The sequence below is a fragment of the Eucalyptus grandis genome, chromosome 10, assembly GCF_016545825.1.
Source record: "Eucalyptus grandis isolate ANBG69807.140 chromosome 10, ASM1654582v1, whole genome shotgun sequence".
NCBI classification, from domain to species: Eukaryota; Viridiplantae; Streptophyta; class Magnoliopsida; order Myrtales; family Myrtaceae; genus Eucalyptus; species Eucalyptus grandis.
Window position 1 is genome coordinate 35,976,443 of NC_052621.1, and position 21,229 is coordinate 35,997,671.

Sequence of the window (21,229 nt, forward strand, 5' to 3'; positions counted from 1 at the left end):
TACATTTAAGTTTTTTCATTAAGTCGTCTAACTTGACTAATGGAGAATAGTGACCTGGTTTCTTTTTTTATTTTTTTTATTTTCTCTATCCTATGTGATGATGACATGTATAAACAACGTTGTTGATTCTAATTTGATTTTTTAATCAAATTTTTATTTAGATTATATTAAAAAATAAGTTGACTTAAAGAAAGGGAAAAAATGAGGTGAAGGTTGTTGCTGCCCTTCATTGCTGAGAAGGGTTGGCAATGATGGGGTGGCGAGGGCAGCGAGGGCTTGTTCATTACCTTTATTTTAAAAAAGTTAGCTAACTACTTAATTTAATAGATATTAAATTTGGATTAAAAATTAGATTTGACCAAAATGCCATTCGTTTTAGCCTTATGCTTCATATTTTAACCACATCATCGTTCCATAAAAGATAAAAAATAATAACAAAACCATGTCAACATTTTTTGTTGGCCAAATGGTTAGTGACAAGTCTCCGAACTTACAAAGAAACTCTCATTCCATGGGAATTGAAATAACACTATCCCGTTTCGATTGGTTTCTAGCTAACTCCAAATGGTTAGTGACAACTCCTAAGATATATTTAGGGTGTTAAGGAACTAAAAAATGAAAATCCAACGTCAAATGAGTTATGACTTGGGAGAGCTTGTGCTATTAATTGATGGATTGTTTGGATCTTGGGAACCATCTTTTCGATGAACCACTTGGATTGTCTTTCGAGCAATATCTCTAAAACATTTCCAAAACTTGAGAGCCTTTTATGAGGGTCGCGAAAAGGGTTTAGACTGAAATGTTTATGATTGAATAGATGAATTGTCTAAAGGTTTAAGACTAAGTTAACGCAATTAAAAAGTTTAGGTAATTTGCAATCGTATAATCCCTAATAATATGTGCTTTATAATGTTTTTAATAGATTTCTCTTGTAATATCATTTTCATTGAAAGCAACCTATGGCTTCCTATTTCTTGGGTTAACCATAATGCATAATCAAATAAATTTTCTCAGCAAAAGTCTTTTTATCTTTTCTTTTGTCGATGATATCGATTAGCCTAGATAACACGGCGATGACTAATGCAAGCGAACGTGGTCGTTGCGAACCATGGTGAGGTCAGTTGATGCCAATGGTCCATTCGGTGGTCCTTGCAGATGATGTAGGCGTGATAACGAGATTTCAGACCTAGAAATTCTTGCGAAGCATGAAAACGCCGTTGTCAATCAATTATTTCTGGCCATGCCAAATGCTCGAACTCTGAGCCAAATCTCATCATCCTGTTAATTATTTCCTTCTCATAATTTACTGTATTGGTTCTCGTGGCGATGCCTCTGGTGGGAAAAAATTAGTAAATTTCATGGTGTATTGTAATTATGATACATGCGATAAAAAAAATCAGCGCATAACATGATATATTATTTCGAATTTACCGATGATCGATGTGTCATCAATTAAAAGCTGTCTATTGACGCCTATTTTGGTACAAAAGACTTTGATACATTTGCAGACGAGGACCTAGCTGCAATCTTCTCTCGTATTGTAGTCACGACTCAGTCAACTGTAAACTGAAGAAAATTCAAGATGAGAGTGATGCGTGGGCGAACAAGCACCACACGGGGTATGTGTTCCTTACTATCCTCTTAGGATTTTTGATAAATAAAAAAGAAACTAATTTTCGATAAATTATCATTCGAATATGAGTCGATCTCTAATATTTTGTAAGATAATAACTGACAATTCTAAAAGTTTAGGTAATTTACAATCGTATAATCCCTAATAATATGTGCTTTATAATGTTTTTAATAGATTTCTCTTGTAATATCATTTTCTTTGAAAGCAACCTGTGACGTCCTGTTTCTTGGGTTAACCATAATGTATAATCAAATAATTTTTCTCAGCGAAAGTCTTTTTATCTTTTCTTTTGTCGATGATATCGATTAGCCCAGATAACACGGCGATGACTAATGGAAGCGAACGTGGTCGTTGCGAACCATGGTGAGGTCAATTGATGCCAATGGTCCATTCGGTGGTCCTTGCCGATGATGTAGGGGTGATAACGAGATTTCAGACCTAGAAATTCTCGTGAAGCATGAAAACGTCGTTGTCAATCAATTATTTCTGGCCATGCCAAATGCTCGAACTATGAGCCAAATCTCATCATCCTGTTAATTATTTCCTTCTCATAATTTACTGTATTGGTTCTCGTGGCGATGCCTCTAGTGGGAAAAAATTAGTAAATTTCATGGTGTATTGTAATTATGATACATGCAATAAAAGAAATCAGCGGATAACATGATATATTATTTCGAATTTACCAATGATCGATGTGTCATCAATTAAAAGCTGTCTATTGACGCCTATTTTGGTACAAAAGACTTTGATACATTTGCAGACGAGGACCTATCCGCAATCTTCTCTCGTATTGTAGCGACGACTCAGCCAACAGTAAACTGAAGAAAATTCAAGATGAGAGTGATGTGTGGACGAACAAGCACCACACGGGGTATGTGTTCCTTCCTCTCCTCTTAGTATTTTTGATAAATAAAAAAGAAACTAATTTTCGACAAATTATCATTTGAATATGAGTCGATCTCTAATATTTTGTGAGATAATAGCCAACAATTATAAAAATTTAAGCTATTAGATTAATGCATGGTTTGGTATTTAGATATTTTAATATTGATCCTCAAGCGTGGGTTGAATTTTGGTTTAAAATTAAGTGCGGAATATGTAATAAGGAAAGCAAATAGAGAGCATGAAAAGATATGAATTCAACATTTGATACCATCTAAAATTTTATGAAACTACAGTTAACTACTTTGAGATTTTAAGTTATTGTATGAAAGCATGATTTAATATTTAATTATTTTAACACAATCTTTATAACAATAAAAAGTGTGCAAATAAAAAAACAATATACAAAATTGCTACTACTAATGAAAAATACTAGGCTCATATCCATCAAGATGGTGTCAAATCATTGTATCGAGAGCTCATGATATTAATACAATGCAAGCATGCATATCTTCCTCACACTTCTCTCTTGGACAATCTCAAACTGCTCGATGACAATGGAAAGATCACTTGCAGCTTTCTCGTTTGCTTTGCTTGCTTCTTTAGCTTCAGCAGTGGTTCTTCTGGTTCAAGCTCAACAAAATCCAGGTCTTTCTCTCTCTCTCTCTCTAGTCTATTATGTTAGCATGCTTTGCTTGAAAATAGAGAGAAAAGAGGAGAGGAGGGGAGTGTTAAGAAAATCTGAGTAAAAAACTGAGAAAATATAAATTTAGAAGATGGAATGGAAGGAAAAATTTAATGTCGTGGACATCCTCGACACCAATTTTCCTCTCCCTTTCTCCTAAAAACAGCATCATATTTCCCTGTCTTGTGGTTTAAGCTTCGTACCATGTTATCGTCCCCTCTACGATGTCAAGAAATATTGGCCATTTTATTGTCTATGGCCGTCCATTAGTTATGACCTTCTAATCAAGCCAAAATAGTCTCTTCTTTATATTCATTCTCATTGGATGTACAATAGATACAATAGTATAGAATTGTGTGAACGATTGAGATTCACCAAGCTTGTTCCAATGATTCCATAGAAGTATGGCCATTTCATTTCATTGAGTTTTTCTTCATTTCTTTGAACTTACAAGGTTTTATTAGCATCGACTGTGGGGCACCTAATCAATACACCGAAGAGTATTACAACATAGCATATGCAACGGATGAAGGCTTCATAGATTCCGGAGAGAACATGCAGGTATCCTCAGAGGTCATATATACATATTATCAACAATATTCGAAGAATTTAAGGAGTTTTCCCAATGGAACAAGGAACTGTTACACTTTAAGACCAGATCGAGGCAAGAATGTCACCTATCTGATTAGGGCGACATTTTGGTATGGGAACTATGATGGGAAGAATAAAACTCCTTCATTCGACTTATACATCGACGTTAATTATTGGGCCACGGTGAGCTCTTTGATTTATTTCTATGAAGAAATCACGTATGTGTCCCAAGCAGATGATATCCAAGTGTGCCTTGTGAATACTGGCAATGGAGTGCCCTTCATTTCAGCATTGGAGCTAAGACCTCTTGATGATGACATCTCTCCATCGGGACTTGGATTCTTGCAACTCCACTGGCGGTGTGACATCGGACTAAGCTCGAAGTCTCCTATGAGGTAATCAATTGATTTTATGAAATATGAGGAAATTCACTTACTATTGGCGGTAAGAAATTTTTACTAAGCATCACTTTCAGGTTGACAAATAAATGGATTTACGACGTTTTTGGTAATTTTCCCCAAATTAGTGTCCTAGAGACATAGTAAGAACAAATGAAATATAATGGGTCAAAGTACCATTTGACTATTTCCTTACATAAGTTTCTCAAAATGATTAATGTTATGTTAACATCAGAATCTCATATTATTAATACATTAATGCAATAACTTTTTCAAACTTAAATGTCTATATATGATTTTATAGTAACTATGTACAACAATCCGCGGAAAGCACGGATTATTTCTAGTATATGATGGAACTTGATGTCTGCCTATGAAGAGGGATTCTACAAGTATGTAAGAAAGTTTTAAGAGCGTTCCTTGGACAATTGTTCTGGGTTATCGATTAAACTGTGACTCTTTGAGAATATGACTATTTTTATTTAAATATTATACTTTCTTGTAGTATGTTTTTTTCAATTCTCAAAACATGTCGTATGCATTTTTACTATTTTTAGCGGTCTTAGCTAGTGTCCACGGGATACTTAATATCTCCCTCTGAAGTTTGGTGATAATACTCATTTTACATAAAGTATATGATAAATATTGCTATTTTGAATTCCATACATTCCATCTAGGAAATGCTTCAAAACCAATAAATTTTTGGTTTAATTACATAAATTGAACTGTACAAAAACTGATGTATTGTATATGCAGACAACGTGTTACAAGTCCGTGGCAATTGACTTCTGTTGAATATAGTAGCTTCAATATTCCTGTTGCATATCCAGATGAACCGACATTTGCTAGTCATTCGGTCAATTGCTTAAGTGTTCGCTCTTAAACTTTTAGTCGAAATGCCTCACTCAGGTACCTTGACGATGTTTACGATCGGATCTGGGAAGCTACAAACAATAATTTATGGATCATACTGAACACCACATCTGCAATTGATTTATCTGTTAATGATGATGCGTATAAGTACAAGATTCCGGGGGAAGTTCTTCGGACCGCTCAAAGATCTATGAATGCCAGCTCTCCCTTGAAGTTTGCGTGGTCTCCGATCATCACAAAAAAATGGATTGTGTACTTTTATTTCATGGAGATTGAGAGACTGACAAGCGGCCAGCAAAGGGAGTTCACAATTTCCAATGATGATAATCAATTCAGGGAGACGGTGAGCCTTGAGTACTTAAAGCCAGTGGTTGTAGTTTCCACTCCAGTTAACGGGGGGAACATCACCTTCTCAATTGAATCGACTAATAAGTCTGGAAAGCCACCGATCCTCAATGCCGTAGAGTTCTATACCATTGGTGATCTTTCAAATGTACCAACAGCACAAGATGATGGTATGTCTTTATTCTTTTACATGTTTTATTGTCTACATACACTTTGTACAGTTGTGCTACAATTGATATCAATATTAATTATTTAGATGCTCCTTTCTCGGTAAGTAAGATTTAGGTCATCCTATGCTAAATATTGTAATCTCCACTGAGGGTCTTTATGTTATTCGTGAACTCGATTTTGTTGGGATCAATAGGTGTGGGTTAGTAGTACTCTCTGCTATCTGCCTGATTCTCTGCTTTGGCTAGTTTTTGCTTGGTAATTGCTGGAATGTCTCTTCGAGCTAGAGCCCTGAAATGTTACAAAGTCTTTTGAAAGCCAAAAGTCGGTATAATTCATATGTGATTGCAACCACATTTTGCATCTCTATCATTCTCCTTAAATAATCATTTTGTGATCTAAACGACAGTGAAAGCTATCAATGGTATCAAAGCAATGTATCACATTAAGAGAGAAAGCTGGCAAGGTGATCCATGCGTACCAAGCAAATACACATGGGATGGTCTAACTTGTAGCTATGGAAATTCTCCAAGGATTATATTGGTGTGAGTCCCCTGGCACTATTTCTTTGATGATACAGGTTTTTGTGGACGATGAAAATGTTTTTCATTTGTTCAATTTTATAAGTGATACAAGCGATTATTTATTAGGGAAATGTTTTCCAAATCATTGATTTTTTGTGAATTATACGGAGCCTAAATTCTTCCTTCTTCTTCGATGCATAGTTATCATCTTGCGCATTTTTTTTTTTCACTAAAAGCCTACTTTCCAATTTATAACGTAAATGTTCCAAATTGCATTGTGTCTGAGCAAGTATTATGTCCTCTAAAAATAACTTTTATGTACTCTAGGGCCAATAGTAACATAAACTATGGAACAAGGAGCTAGCGAGACCCGTGCAAGGAATGAGATTGGCGATTATGAATGGTCTCTAGTACTTAAAACATTTACACCTCGAGGACTCAAAATATTTTCATTCTGAAGGATTAATTGCACAGACTTTTCTTTATAGCACCACAAAATGCTGCCTTTATGAAGATGGCAATGATAGGTTCCTCTCTTTTGATCTATGATGGTCAGGAAATTGAGCTCTAGCAATTTGACGGGGGAAATAGTCTCATCATTTTTACTTCTATCAACAATGGAATACTTGTAAGTATCACTGTGGTTGATTTAGTTGTGTCTGCAGTCTTTCTTGATAATGCAGCCCCTAGGAGTCAACTCATGATTGAATGATTAAGGTTGTATTTTAGGAGACATAAGCTATTGAAATGTTGCCCTAATGTGTGGAAACATCTCACTTTGGCTATGGAGCTCGTTAACTTGATATTAGGTGTTCTAAACTTGGTATTTTCCAGAGATTTGTCCAACAATCAGCTTACAGGAGCAATACCAGAAACTTTGGCCGAATTACAAAATCTTAGAATTCTGTAAGTTAATGTGTCTAAGTGAAGTAGTAAAAAAATTCGAAGTGGAAAACCTCTAATCATGGCTATATTTGCAGAAATCTAAGTGGAAACAACCTCATTGGATCAGTTCCTGAAGCTCTTAAGAAAAGGGTTCTGGACAATACTTTGATCATGAGGTGAGGTGCTCTCTCTCTCTCTCTCTCTCTCTCTCTCTCTCTCTCTCTCTCTCTCTCTCTCTCTCTCTCTCTCTATTGTATGCAACTTCTATAGGGTGGAAAGACTACCAACAAGGTTTTGTTTTTTTTGTTTTTTTTTTAAATGTAATTAAAAACAAATAAGAAGGCCAACTCTTATTTACCAAAAAAAAAAAAAAAAAAAGAAGGCCAACTCGTCATCACCATATGGCAATGTTGATAGGGTTTTAAGTTTAGCTCTTTCACTCTTTGATGCAGTTTGACAGGAAACGCGAATCTTTGCCAAGCTAATCCTTGCCCGCAGAAGAAGAAACCAAAAAAGATCCTCATTCCAGTTGTTACATCAATTTTAGGCTTCTTTCTAGTTCTTTTTGGTGCTTTGGCTATCATTTGGTTAATTAAACGGAAAAGAATACCTGGTAAGTTTTCTTACTTGTGCTGTTCACGCAATGTACGTTGCATTCGATAACAATCTTAACTTTGCTTTACCTTTAGTACAGTTCTATATGCAACTTGCTATCTCTTCTCACCCACCCTAAGGGTATAATTTTACAATCTCATCGACATTGCAATTGGGAATAAAGACGGCTTTAATCAAAATTTCCAAATGCTAGTAATCTGAGATACATAGTGATCACAAGAAAATGGAGAGGAGAGAGACAGTAATTACCACAGTATGGTCGCATCAGCATCACGAAGAAATGTGAATTATTCAGCTTAACTTATTGACAATAAATTTCTGATTATTATTATTATTTTTTATGTTTAAAAGTAACCATGCCATGCATGGGAAGGATTTATAACAACTTGAGAGTACAACTTTGTCTTTAACATTTCAATGCTTCCTAAAACAAAGTTTGACGGTACAATCTTAAACTTATCTATATGTATTGAGCAAAGAATCTATTTGTTTTAGCATATTGATGGCAGCTGACAGATATGCCTGGCCAGATCGCTTGATTTTTGGTCCTTTTCTCTATCATATAGCTCTTGAAACTGGATCAGAAAAGCCTACATCTTTTAATTGTTGAGTATGCAGTCAAAGTATTTTCCTTGAAAGTCTACTATCCAAGGTAAAGACGCAATACTAATAGTAAGCTTTTTGGTATAGAATCTAGTGAAAGGACTTTGAGATCAAAAAATCGATCATTTAAGTATGGAGAGGTTTCAAGAATCATTGGGAACTTTGGACGAGTGATCGGTGAAGGTGGATTTGGAAAAGTATATCTTGGTACATTAGATAACGGCACCCTAGTTGCAGTGAAGATGCTCTCTGAATCATCAAAGCAAGGGTACAAGGAATTTCATGCCGAGGTCAGTTAGGATGATGGAATCACTCTTCCTTTTTAAAAAACTTCCTTTTAGACTATTGTTAGTACATGTGATGACAATGCAAATTCCTGATATTGCAGGCTCAACTCTTGATGATTGTTCACCATGGAAACTTAGTTTCTTTGTTGGGATATTGCAATGATTCCAGGCACATGGCATTAATATATGAATACATGGCAAATGGAAATTTAATGCAACATTTATTAGGTGCTTATTTATGTTCTGTTGTGTTGTTTCTTCTGTAAAATTTTATTTCTTGCTCATATTTAAGTTAAGATGCATTTACCAGAGGACCATTTGAAGGTCTTGACATGGAATAAGAGACTACAAATAGCTGTTGATGTGGCACAAGGTACATCAATGATATATGCACAGTTGTAGATTTTCTTCTTGTCATTGCTTTGGCATTATTGACATGGTTTATGCAAGGATTTCAGGTTTGGATTATTTGCATAACGGTTGCAAGCCACCCATCATCCACAGAGACTTGAAGACTACAAATATCTTGTTGAATGAAGACTTCCGAGCCAAAATAGCTGATTTTGGCTTGTCAAGAGCTTTTGCGTCTGAAAACCACTCTTATGTGTCAACTTGTCCTGCGGGCACTCCTGGCTACCTCGACCCCGAGTAATGGCTAAAACTCAATAATACTATTCTGATTCAGTTCAAGATCTATATTTGCATAGCAATATTGACATTACCTAGGATTTCATCTTTGATCTAAAGATCCATACATCAATTTTTTCCTCCTCCCAGGTTTCAGTCTTTTGGAAACTTAAACAAGAAGAGTGATGTTTACAGTTTCGGAATTGTACTCTTTGAGTTGATCACAGGCCAACGCGCAACAATGAGAAGCCAAGATGGCGGCCTCAGCATGCACATACTTCAATGGTTGATTCCTATCATCGAAAGTGGTGATTTACAAAGGATTATGGATCCAAGGTTACAAGGAGAATTTGACATCAACTCAGCTTGGAAAGTAGTGGAGATTGCTATGTCCTGTACAAAACCAATGGCGATTCAAAGGCCGGACATAAATCAAGTGTTGATAGAGTTGAAGGAGTCTTTGGTGAGCGAAGCAAGGGTTCTCCTGAAATGACCTCCTTGGAGCTCCATTCTGGTAGTGCCCCTTTGGCAAGGTAGCAGAACTTTTTCAATCCAGGAAGGCTATCTTCCTTTTAGGTTAAAGATTAACTTTGGTCCTGAAATTTGTACTTTAAATGCATCATCCATTTCCCCTTTCTTTCGGTCATTGAACTTCCAAACTCTGCTGTATAGCAATGATATCCTTTCGTTCGTCGTCGATCCTTTCTCCATTCATTATGTCAACTTATGGCGGTCCAAATACTGCGAAATTAGGAACTCCTTGTTGAGTTTGGGGGGAGGTGGTTGCGATAATCGGCATTAGCAGGCCCTCACGGCACGTTCTTGGAGTTCAGCTGAGATTTCAGTTTGAGTCAGCACCATGGGGTAATTAGCAACGATTTCACAATTTTGAGGGGGAACTATCTTTCTTGGGATAAGCTTAAAATATATATGGATCATTGATGGTCCTTAAGTAGTAATCTGCGCAAGCAAACTAGGATCTTTATTTTTGCTAGAAAGCAACCTGCGATCTACACACACATCTTTAACAAATTATGGACACAAGGTTCAAACTTGACTCATGATAATGCATACGTTTGTAACATGCTTATATCCATATAAAAGGCAATCCCAATCTCATTTAATTCTTAGAATGTAGAATAGGCTTTCAGGGTTCCAATGCAACAACCAGTCTCATTAACTAGACAAGAGCTACGTTGTCGGAGAAGATATGCACCACCAGTATAACATCGCCTGATTGGTTAAAAAAGGATCCACCGACGTGCCCTAGAATAGCCCTGTCTACGACAACCAATGGTGGGCATTTCGAAAAAACGAGGGCTCATCCTAGCAAGCAAATGCGAAGAAAGAACCTCTTAATAATCTTAAATCAATGGAAATTTTAGCAAACCGTGTTGGTGTTCTAAAAATTTAAGCTGATAGATGAAGATGTTATTTAATATTAAATATATTAACACAGCCCCTCATGCATAAGCTAGATTGTGACCTAAGCCTAAAGTATATAGATAAATAGGGCCCAGAAGGTTTAAACTTAGAATCTCCGTACAACAATCAGTACCATTGAATAGATTAGACCTACTTGGCAGGAGAAGATGTGCACCGCTGGTGTAACATCCTAAAATTTGACCCCTGATTCGGATATGCGAAATGGTTGTTTTGTCAACGCGCTTATGGTTAATTTACTCGGAACTGATCACTCATGAGTTAACTAATCTATTAGGTGAGGCTGTTAAGGGATATAAACTCGACGGACTAGAGAATTTGATTGGAAATCGAACGCTCGACTATAATAATCGGTAATGGTCAATACGACACCGTTATAAATCGATTAGCGAACGGATATGAGTCAACTTGACGGAAGTACCTAGTTGAATTGCAGGTGATTCCGCACGATTGCGATATTCACGTCAAACGGAATAACCTGATTTTCTATCGATATTACACTCGGGACACGTAATTGAACCCTCGCGATTTTATGACAACCGAAAGTCGTTTACGATTCGGAGATGCACAAATGTGAATTGAAAATTATTGACCATGGGTCAAATGCGCTAAAATCCCTAAAAGCTACCCGATAGGTTAGGTTGTACTAAAGTTGCGTTCGGTCAAATTTAACCACGAAATTGAATCCGGTTTTGAGAATCGGACGTTCGAGTGTGTCACGATTCATTTATTGGACGTCGTCTCATCTTGCGGAGAATTTTCGTTGAGTTCGAAATTTTGTGGAAAAACGAATTTCGGACAAAGTGAAAAAAAAAAAGGAAATTCGGATTAAGAGGAAAATTGGGTTTTTCTACCCTAATTTGGCTTAATTGTGGGAAATTGAGGTAATTTTGTGATTGGTTGATCAATGGACTTTATGGGCATGAAGACTTTGGGAGTGAATGTGATGATGGATTAGATATTTGGGCTAGGTTTCTTATTGGTTGTTACCTTGACTCGTTGTTCTCTCTCTTTTCCGATTTCTCTTCCCCCTTCATTCGTGAACCCTCCCCTTCTTTGCCCATCCTCTTTTCTTCCTCATCCCTTCCCTTCTTTTGCTTCACCGCAGCCCACAATTCCATTTGCCCTCCATTTTTTCTTCTCCACTGCACCACATCCCAGCTGTCATCCCACACCAGCTGTGACATCATGAATTTCGACCCGTCTCGATTATATGAAATGAATTTTTCATTAACGCACCTATGGTCTTTTTTCTCAAAGCTGATCACTCTCGAGTTAACTGATCTATCATGTGAAGCCGTTAAGGGATATGAACGGGATAAACTTGAGAATTCAATCAGAAATCGACTGCTCGATCGTGCTAATCAGCAAGGGTGAATACGGCATCGTTATAATCGATTAGAGATCGGAAATAGGTTGATTCGACAGAAGTACATAATTAAATTGTGGGTGATTCCACCCGATTGCAAAATTCGCGTCGAACGACACTAAACCGATTTTTTTGTCGATTTTGTACCCGATACCTGTAATTGAAATATTGAGATTTTTACGACAATCGAGAGCCACCTATGAGTCGGAGATGCACAAAATAATTATGATTAATTAAACTGATTACGATTAAATAAAAAAATTACGATTAATCAAATAAATCACAATTAATTAAACTAAACTCAATTAATTTATTTGATCGTAATTACTTAAACAAATTGTACTTAAATTTGATCTAAACTGGCCTTAATCACAATTAAGTCTAAACTAAAATTAACTAATACTAACCTTCATTATCCTTAACTAATTTACTCCTAAATGTAATTAACACCTTAATCCACAATTAGGAAGTTAACTCATTGGGTTTTTGGTGATGGTGAGCTCACAATGACAGTAGCATGACGGCATCATTAACGTGATGCTTATGGCTCGAACGGGAACTTGACAAAGGCGACTTCGCTCTTGAAGCCCACAGCCACCAAGGGAGGAGAGGGTGCTTGGTGGTGGTGATGATGGGCGAGCGGTGGCGCTAGGGAGGGCGAGCAACGGCGCTAGGGACGGTGAGCAACGACGTCACGGGTAATGGGGGATGCGGCGGCAAGTGGCTGCAAAGAAAGGCAGTGGCAGCTCCTCCAAGTCCATAGCTCCTTGGGCTCGGTTTAGGTGAAGACGGATGTGGTGGTGGCTTGAGGTGGAGGACAGTGGTGATGAGGTGGTGTGGTGGTGGTGGTGGTGATGGGATGGTGTGGTGTGGTGGTGGAGATGGGTGGCTTGAGGAGGATAAACAAGGAAGAAGAAGATGATGAAGAGGGAAAAAATGGAGGAGGGGAAGAAGAAAGGGGCTGGTCGGCTGAAGAAGGGGAGGGGAAAAAGAATGTTCCCGGGGGGGAGTGGGAGAGTGAGGATTTTGGGAAGATTTTTCCCCCAAAAATCATCATTTTCCTCACACCAACTCTCTCTAAATCCCTCCTCACCAAGTCCTTTGTCCCATCTATTTTCTTTTTGTTTCTTTTTCTTTAAAATCAAAATTTTGGTCAACAATTTGCAACTTTTCCACTAGGTCCATTTTTCCTTTCCAACTTTCAATTTTCCATATGATAATTCATTTTCCAAAAATTTCGAACTTGTTGATAATTCAACGGAAAATGAGACGACGTCCAATAAATTAGTCTTGTGACTCTCGAAAGTTCAATACCCGAAATCGAATTAAATTTCATGGTTAAAAATCGATCGAATGCGACTTTAGTTCGATCCAAACTATCGGCTGGATTTTAGGGGTTCTCACTAGGTTGACTCGTGATCAAAATTTTTTAATCCACATTTGTGCTTTTTCGAATCGTGGATGATCTTTGGTTGTCATGTAATCGCAAAGGTTCAATTGCATACCATGAATATAAGATCAATAGAAAAATCGATTTATCGTCATTCAACGTGAATATCGTAATCGTCTATAATCACTAGCGAATTGACTACATACGTCCGTCAAATCGATTTATATCTGTTTGCTAATTGACTTATAACAATATAGTATTGGTCCATGTTGATCTTATGGTCGAGCGGTGGATCCTTGATCGAACTCTCTGGTCTTTCTCGTTTTAAATCTCTACGGCCTTACCCAATAGATTAGTTAACTCGTAAGTGATCAGTTCAAAGTAAAATAACCATAAGTGCGTCGATGAAATAACCATTTCATATATTTGGAAATATGGTCAAATTTCGGGATATCACAATTCATATAAAAAGATTTTCCATCATATCTTGCTTATTTACCTTATGAAGTCCTGTCGAATATATGAGCAATGATGCCTATTTAGTCTAAGAACGGATCTCGGTCAATGTAATTCTAGGAAGAACCAGGTAGGGTCACAAATGTAAAATTGGCCATGACATATCCTATTCTGGTTAAAGTCTATTGATGTTTGTTTTTATTCACTTTGGGTATGTCTGGATTGATTTTCAATGTTCACCATTTTACTTTTTACTTTATCAAAATGTGGCAGCTTACATATTGGAAACATTTGGAATTTAGATACTTTGAGCTTTGTTGGCATCGAATCAAGTTTGACTAAGATCTGAGTCAAAATCGACAGATTTGAGTCGACCTCGATAAACATGAGTTGAGTTCAACAGGTCGCGGCTCAAGGGTGGGTGTGTTGCGGTTTTGGGCAAGTGGGTTTTATCGTGGGGGGATTTGAAATAATGAGAGGGGCAAAATTGGGAAAATGGCAAGTTCATAAATAGGATCATATGTTGAATGCAGCTCCGCCTCGTCTCCCGCCTTGAGATCGTGGCCGCGCGGCTGGACACTCAGGCCATGACAACAATCATCAAGTCCATGGGCTCCATCATCAAATCCCTCGAGCCCTCCTTGGCTACTGGTAAAAATTCGCTTTCCGTGAAACGATCATTTTTTCGTCGTCGCGTGGTGTGGTGTAGACTTTGTACCATATTTTGCCTGCTTTTGAGATTCGCTCTATCGTTTGATCTCTGAATTGTATTTGGCTGTCACAATGAGTTAAGTGTTACTAATTAAGCTCGAGTAAGATTATTCTCTTTCCGTTTGTTTTCGTTATTTATCTTTGTTGACACCTAAATTTTGGCGATCTATTTAGTCATTTATTGCATAAAAAATTAGGGATTAATTTTATCCAGAAAAAATATTAACGCATAGCATATAGATTTAGGTGCATTTGTTTTTAATTTGCATTTTTTTACACTTATTTACTGAACCAATGGCGGATGGGTCGAATTAGTGGTTTTAGGTTTTAAATTAGCAAGCTGGGCTAGACCCACGAAAAGAGTACAAATTGGCCCGAGCCGTTTTTCGAAATTGCGATTTGAAATGAGGATTTTTGAAATTTAAGAAAATTGGGTTTTGATCTTATCTTTAAAAATCAATAGAAAATATTTAGGAGATAAGAAAAATAAGAGGATTTTGTGATTCAGAGGTTATAGGAAAATCTTCGTGTATATTGAAAAGTGGATAAAATATTTCACGAAGATTTTCATCTTTATTTGCCTATAAAGGGAGCCGTATACGATGAGAGAGAGGGGGCTTCTTTTCGTAAAAAATTGAAAACCGCAAAGGGAGAAAACAGAGAATAGGGTTTCGGTTTGTGGGGGAAGAAAAGAGAAAAAGTTTTGACTTTTGCTGAAAAAGCAAAAAGAAAAAGCCGAACAGAGAGCTTTACCAAAAAAAAAAAAAAAAAGCAGAACAGAGAGAGAAAGGTGAGAGTGCGAAGGGAGTGCGGCTGCAGAGAGGAGAAGGGTAAAGGAAGAAGGAAAAGGGGTGATTTGACCCCTACTGTTCATCGTCTTCCCAACCTGCTGCCCACGTTGCTGTTCCAACGTACCCCGACGCCGGAGCTCCGACGAAGCCCGCCGCTCCTGACCTTGCCGATCGCTACCTGTCACCGCGCCCAAGCAGCCCTGTTCCGCCTCACGCCCGAGCGACCCACCTGCAGATCCCGAGTCTCCGGTCGCTACCGCCGCACCAGCATCGCTGTGCCCCGCCTGTGAGCCCCTGCGACGCTGCTGCTACCGCCGGATCTGCCTCGCCTGCAACTAGAAGCCCAAGCACCGCCTTGCTGTCGCCGCCCAGCAGCCAGTAGCCCGTGACCCAGCGCTGTCGCCGCGTCTGCTAGCCTTCATTCGAAACCCACTCTCCGGTGACCTCAGCCCCGACGACCGCCCAGCGCCGATTTGCCTCTCACCAGTCCGACGGAGCTACCGCCTTGCTGCACCGCAACCCAGCCGTGCCGACTCGTGTGCCCTGCTCTGAGTACTGCCCGTGCCCCAAAATCGTGACGCCACTGGAGCCCCAAATCAGTCGTACCGCCGAGCCGATTTGCCCTCTGTTGCTGCTGCCGCCCAGTCCGCGCCAATACTCCGACGCCGGCTGCCCACGTTGCTGCTCCAACGTACCCCGACGCCGACTGTCTCCTTCGCCCGTGCCGCCCCTGTCTCGCCTGACCCGTGACCAGCTGTGCCTGCTGCCGCCCTTGCCGGAGTTCCCCTTCGCCGGACCGATTGACCCGCTGCCCTTGGAGACCCACGGTTACAAGCAGGAAAAGAAAAACAAAAAAGAAAAGGAAAGGGAAATTAGGTAGTTTTATTCTTTTTCTATTTAATTTATTTTATTTATTTCTTTTAAGTTCAGGAGTAATCTTTATTTTATGGATTTTGTAGGCATTATCCACGGGATATTCCCTAGAATTATTGTAATTACTAATTTGATCCGTAAGATCTCGGATCATTTTTTTATTATAATAATTTCTAGGATTTGTCGATAGTATTTTAAGTGTTGAATCAATATAACTATTAACTCGATCCGTAAGAATTCGGATCGGATTTTAGTTATTTTGAACTCTTTGTTGTGATAATTAGGGTTAGGATAATCGTTAATTTGACCTTGTGAGACAACAGGTTATTTTTCGGTTATTTTGATCCTTTATATGATTGTATATCTTGATTGTTTAGATTTCTTGTTTAGTTGATAATGGCTTGTTTTAGAGAATCACTAAAAAAATCTAAAAAAAAAAAAATATAAGAAAAACAATAACAAAAAATGCATTCATTTAGGTTGTTAGTTTTATCATTATTTGAATTGCATATGAAATTTTAATTTCGAAATTAATATAAAAACTAAAAAATCATCATCCATATATCATGTTGAATTAGGGCATTCTTTGCACGTCATTGCATGTTAGGATTGCATGTTTATCAATTATAGGTAGATAATCTCTCATAGATAAATTGCATGTTTTGTTAAGAAAATAAAAATGTCCATGTCATATGGAATTAAGTCCATGAAATGCACGTCATTTTAGTGATTATTGTTAGGTTCATTTCTAATTAGAACTTCCTCGTCATTAGACTAAACCATTTAATAAATGTCTCATGACATATAACTCGCGCGCTAAATTATATGCGGCATGTCATCTTAATTTAAATAATTTTGTATGTCATTGCATCGCATTGCATGTCATTAGAATTAGGTCATTTAGATGGCATTTAATTATTGCATTTCTTCATGTCATATAGTTTAGGTCATGCTGCCATGTCATATTAGATGCATTGCATAAGTCATGATTTTCATTAAATAAAGTGAAAACAAAAATTGAAATTGCGTGTTAATTAGAAATCATATCTAAATTTCTTGATGTGAATTCTGATTTAACAATGCAGATCTTTCGTTGTTCCTAGGTATGTTTTGCAATATTTAATTGCTTTCTTGAGTGTTAAATTGGTGGTATGCGCACATGTATGATCACCTCACATGTTAGGAAGTTAAATTAAAATCAATTCAATTGCCAAACATTTTTTTAAAATGAAATAAAAAGGTACCGAAAGGGCACTAGGATAGTCTAGTGTAACCAAGTTCCCGAACTCATAAATCTCTGGTTCGTAGGAGTAAAGTAAATCTCCCGTTACTTTACTTGGGTTTCTAATCGACCCACCAAAAATAGATTAGTGGCGACTCCTAATTAAAAAATTGCATGTTAAGAACTTGAACCGAAAGTCGCGAATTGGTATGGGCTTGGGAGAGCTCGAGTTAAGTCTAGGCTTAACAATCCATTAGCCAAACCATAGGTGGTCCAAACCCCGAAAATATGGTCGCGACAATCTTGTTATGTGATCATACTAGTAAGGTTTGATCTTGCTTTTGTGATGTTGAGCAGCTCTTGCTACCCATATGAGAAAAAAACCAAGATACACTTTCGGTTTAGTTGATATCAGCAATTTAAGAATGTGTGATCACAGATGGTGGCAGCCTAGTCCCAATTGAAGATGTTTCTTGTATAATTCTGGCTAACATGGAATTGCTTGTTCACATTAGAATTAGCTGGAGACTATGATGTCTTGCCCTCTGAGAACCTTACGACAAGTACCTATATGTTGTCTGGTGACCTTGGGATAGAATAGTCAGGAATGGTTTATATCGGCAAAAGGGAGGGTTTTTGTATTTGCCTTATTTTATTCTTGTTTCTAGCTTGGTATGTTAATTGTGTTGCAGCTGGTGTCCCTTGCATCATATCCCCAAGTGCAATGAAGATTTGACGAAAAAAGTTTGGGGATGTCATTATGGTTTAACAGGCAAGAAATGCTTTTTTACCCCTAGACAAGTGTCATGTTTTTAGGCATTTCTAAAGAGAGATTTTTGTTAGTGAGTGCGGCACACGGTTTCGAAGTCCAAAACAAGACGAAAGTGGGAACCGTTCGCACTGTGGATTCTATTGGTGCTTTGTAAGTGAGGCTAAGGATAACGTCTCTGATGCATACGTAATGAAATTTTATCCTCAGGATGAGCGTGTTATGACCAGCCTCAGTTTGTCTCTAACTCATGTGGCATGGACGAGAGCGCTGGTGGTTGCCCTTCCAAATCTGCTTTTTTTTTTTGGGTAGATTCATGCATTGGGTGGTTATTTGAGGTACATATACTTGGAGTGCCAAAACTTGGCACGGATGGACACTTAAGTGCTAAAAGTTTGAAAAGTGACATTTAAGTGCCAAAATCGAGCAAAATGGATCACTTAGGTGCCACTCGAGCCAAAATGCCAACGTGACGATTTTCCGGCAAATGAAGTGCAAAACGATGCCGTTTTGGTATTGACGTGGTAAAAAAATTAATACAAACATTAATTAATTTAAATTTAAAACTAAGTTTTAAAACATTTAAAATTAAAACAAAAATATTAAAAACTATTTTTTTTTTTTTTTTAAAAGGGGGCATGCGGGCCGAGGGCCGAGCCGTCACCGCCGCCGCCTCCTCACCGTTGCCGGAAGGGTCGGTGGCGGAGGGGGAGGGTTGGTGAGGACTGCGAGCCCTCGCCCCAGATTTGGGTGAGGGTCATGGCCCTCGCTCGGCAGCCAAGGGCCGCCGACCCTTGCCGAAGTTGGGTGAGGGTCGCGGTCCTCACCTAGCTTTGGTAGGGGTCGGCAGCCCTCGCCTAACTTCCATAGGGGTCGGCGGCTCTCACCTAGCTTCAGGGGTGAGGGGTTGGCGGCCCTCGCCGCCCGATCGGCTAGGGTCACCGGCCCCTTGGCCGGGCCCGACGACCCGGCCGACCCTCCCCCTTCGCCACCGGCCCTTCGGTGGTGGTAGCGAGGGTTTAGCCCTCGTCGCCTACCCCCTCCCCCTTTTAAAAAAAAAATTAAAAATTTAGTTTTTAAAGTATTTTTATTTTATTTTTAAATGTTTTAAATAAATTTAGTTTTAAATTTAATTTAATTAATTTTTTTATTACGTCAGCACTAAAACGACGTCATTTTTGTATTGTTTAGCCACATCAGCATGCAAAACGGCGTCGTTTTGTACTTCCTTCGTCGAAAAATCACCATGTCGATATTTTGGCCGGAATGGCACTTAAGTGATCTATTTTGCTCCGATTTTGGCACTTTAAGTATCAATTTCCTAACTTTTGGCATTTTAAATGTTCCTCTGTATCAAGTTTGAGCACTTGAGGTGTACTTTGTTCGTGGTTATTTTGTTAGAATGAGAGATAAAACGTGGCGATTTTTCGTGGACAGTGAAACAAACAAGATGACTAGGGGTCTTAAGATGTGAGGGATTCTCAATTGTTGTGAAATCCATTTTGAGATTCTTTGCACGTTAAATTGGATTTCACAATTTCTCATCACTCTGACTGTGAAAGGTTAGCCAATTACATTTCAAATCTCTGTTCATGGCTAATTTTCCTTTTCAATTCCCTTGGGTAACGCAGTATTGACTAGCTTGAATCTGCCCTATACAATTGGTATGCTTTCTTTCTGCAGGTAATTTGCAAAAGATGTCAGAGACAATGGATTCATTTGAAAAGCAGTTTGTGAATGTGTAGGTGCAGGCAGAGTTCACGGACTGAGATTTGTTGGGCCCAAGTCTTAAGGCCCGGTCCAAGTCCGCCGGTGTTGTCGAAAGTCCGATTTCGCCGCCGTCGTGCCGTCGTTGATGCGGTGATTCGATCTCCGCTTTTGTCAAGTGAGTTTTACTCACTAATGCTTTATTAGTTTGCTAATTATGTCTTAGGGTTGGTTAGATTTAATTAAGTGCAATTAGGTGGTTAGATTAGGTTAGAACAATTAATTTAGTGACTTAATGATGCATGTTAGGTGGTTAGACCTAGCTATTAGCAAGTAGAAATGTTTGGTTATTTATTGAATGCATCTCGGGATTCTTCCCGACCCGTTTTGGGCTCCAATAAGGCAATATGGGCCTAAATTGGATTTTTAATGTTTATTTATTTATTTTCGAAATTTATTTATTTAATTAATTATTTTTTTGGAAATTCAACCGGGATGGCTGGTGACCGGAATTTCGTGCTGATTGTCGTGGTGCAGCCCATTTATTTATTTGAGCTCTACGTTGTGTGGAATTGAATTAATTGTGAAATTTGAGGAATTGCCATAAATTGTTTGTTATTGAGTATTTGATTGGTAATGGCTGAGCATGGACATATAGTGCCAGTACGTTGATGGGCTATATAGTAGGGAGAATGGTGAGAGCTAACTGAGAACATTATTGGTTGAGACCAATCGGGTACGATATTATTGGACATACGTGGTTCGGTGATTGGGAGTATCATCGGCGAAACGGCGCCTTAAAGAACGACGTAAATGACTTATAGACAAATGTGGTTCGGTGATTATGGAAATATCACTCGTGAAAAACGCCTTAAAGAACTCACGATGTTGTTTATGCCGATGTCACCTTGGTGAAACGGCGCCATGAAAGGACACGTGGTTCGGTGATCGAGGATATCACCGGTGAAAACGGCGCCTTAAAGAACGCATGGTGTCGGTGATCGGTATGTCATTGGCGAAAGCGACGCCCGAGAAACACATGTGATTTGGTGAATGAGTACAGAGTGCAATGGCTGGGTCAACGTCACTTTCCACTCCAGAGTAAGAAGTAAACAGCTTGATGCAGCAAGTAGGGATGATTATGGACTGGAAGTCTCTGTCGGTTTACCACAACTAGCTGCACATGCACTTCCAACCAAATCATCAGAGAAGGTTGATGAAGATGATCTTTCAAGACAGCTTGCGGAGCTCAAGGCCAGAGGTTGAGGTGTCTCAGTTATTTGAGAATGGGATGTCATTTAATGTCAAACTGACGTTGGTGGGATGTCATTTGATGTAAAACTTATGTTGGTGTGGGAATCCTGTTAGATGTCTTAAGAAAC

General features: G+C 38.5%; 2 protein-coding genes across 2 annotated transcripts; both read left to right on the forward strand.

Annotated features, from left to right (window-relative positions):
- The first annotated feature begins 2,986 nt into the window (after nucleotides 1-2,986).
- On the forward strand, nucleotides 2,987-4,486 carry LOC104429409 (probable LRR receptor-like serine/threonine-protein kinase At1g05700). The gene is made up of 2 exons (XM_039303488.1): nucleotides 2,987-3,163; nucleotides 3,655-4,486. Exons 1-2 carry the CDS (start codon nucleotides 3,019-3,021, stop codon nucleotides 4,188-4,190), a joined length of 681 nt encoding a protein of 226 aa, XP_039159422.1. The 5' UTR covers nucleotides 2,987-3,018; the 3' UTR covers nucleotides 4,191-4,486.
- A 374-nt stretch (nucleotides 4,487-4,860) lies between these two features.
- LOC104424147 (probable LRR receptor-like serine/threonine-protein kinase At4g29180) lies at nucleotides 4,861-9,762 on the forward strand. Its single transcript, XM_039303487.1, has 10 exons — nucleotides 4,861-5,577; nucleotides 6,656-6,727; nucleotides 6,934-7,005; nucleotides 7,080-7,160; nucleotides 7,437-7,597; nucleotides 8,290-8,492; nucleotides 8,591-8,717; nucleotides 8,800-8,862; nucleotides 8,948-9,137; nucleotides 9,267-9,762. Exons 2-10 carry the CDS (start codon nucleotides 6,717-6,719, stop codon nucleotides 9,607-9,609), a joined length of 1,251 nt encoding a protein of 416 aa, XP_039159421.1. The 5' UTR covers nucleotides 4,861-5,577; nucleotides 6,656-6,716; the 3' UTR covers nucleotides 9,610-9,762.
- The last annotated feature ends 11,467 nt before the right edge of the window (nucleotides 9,763-21,229 follow it).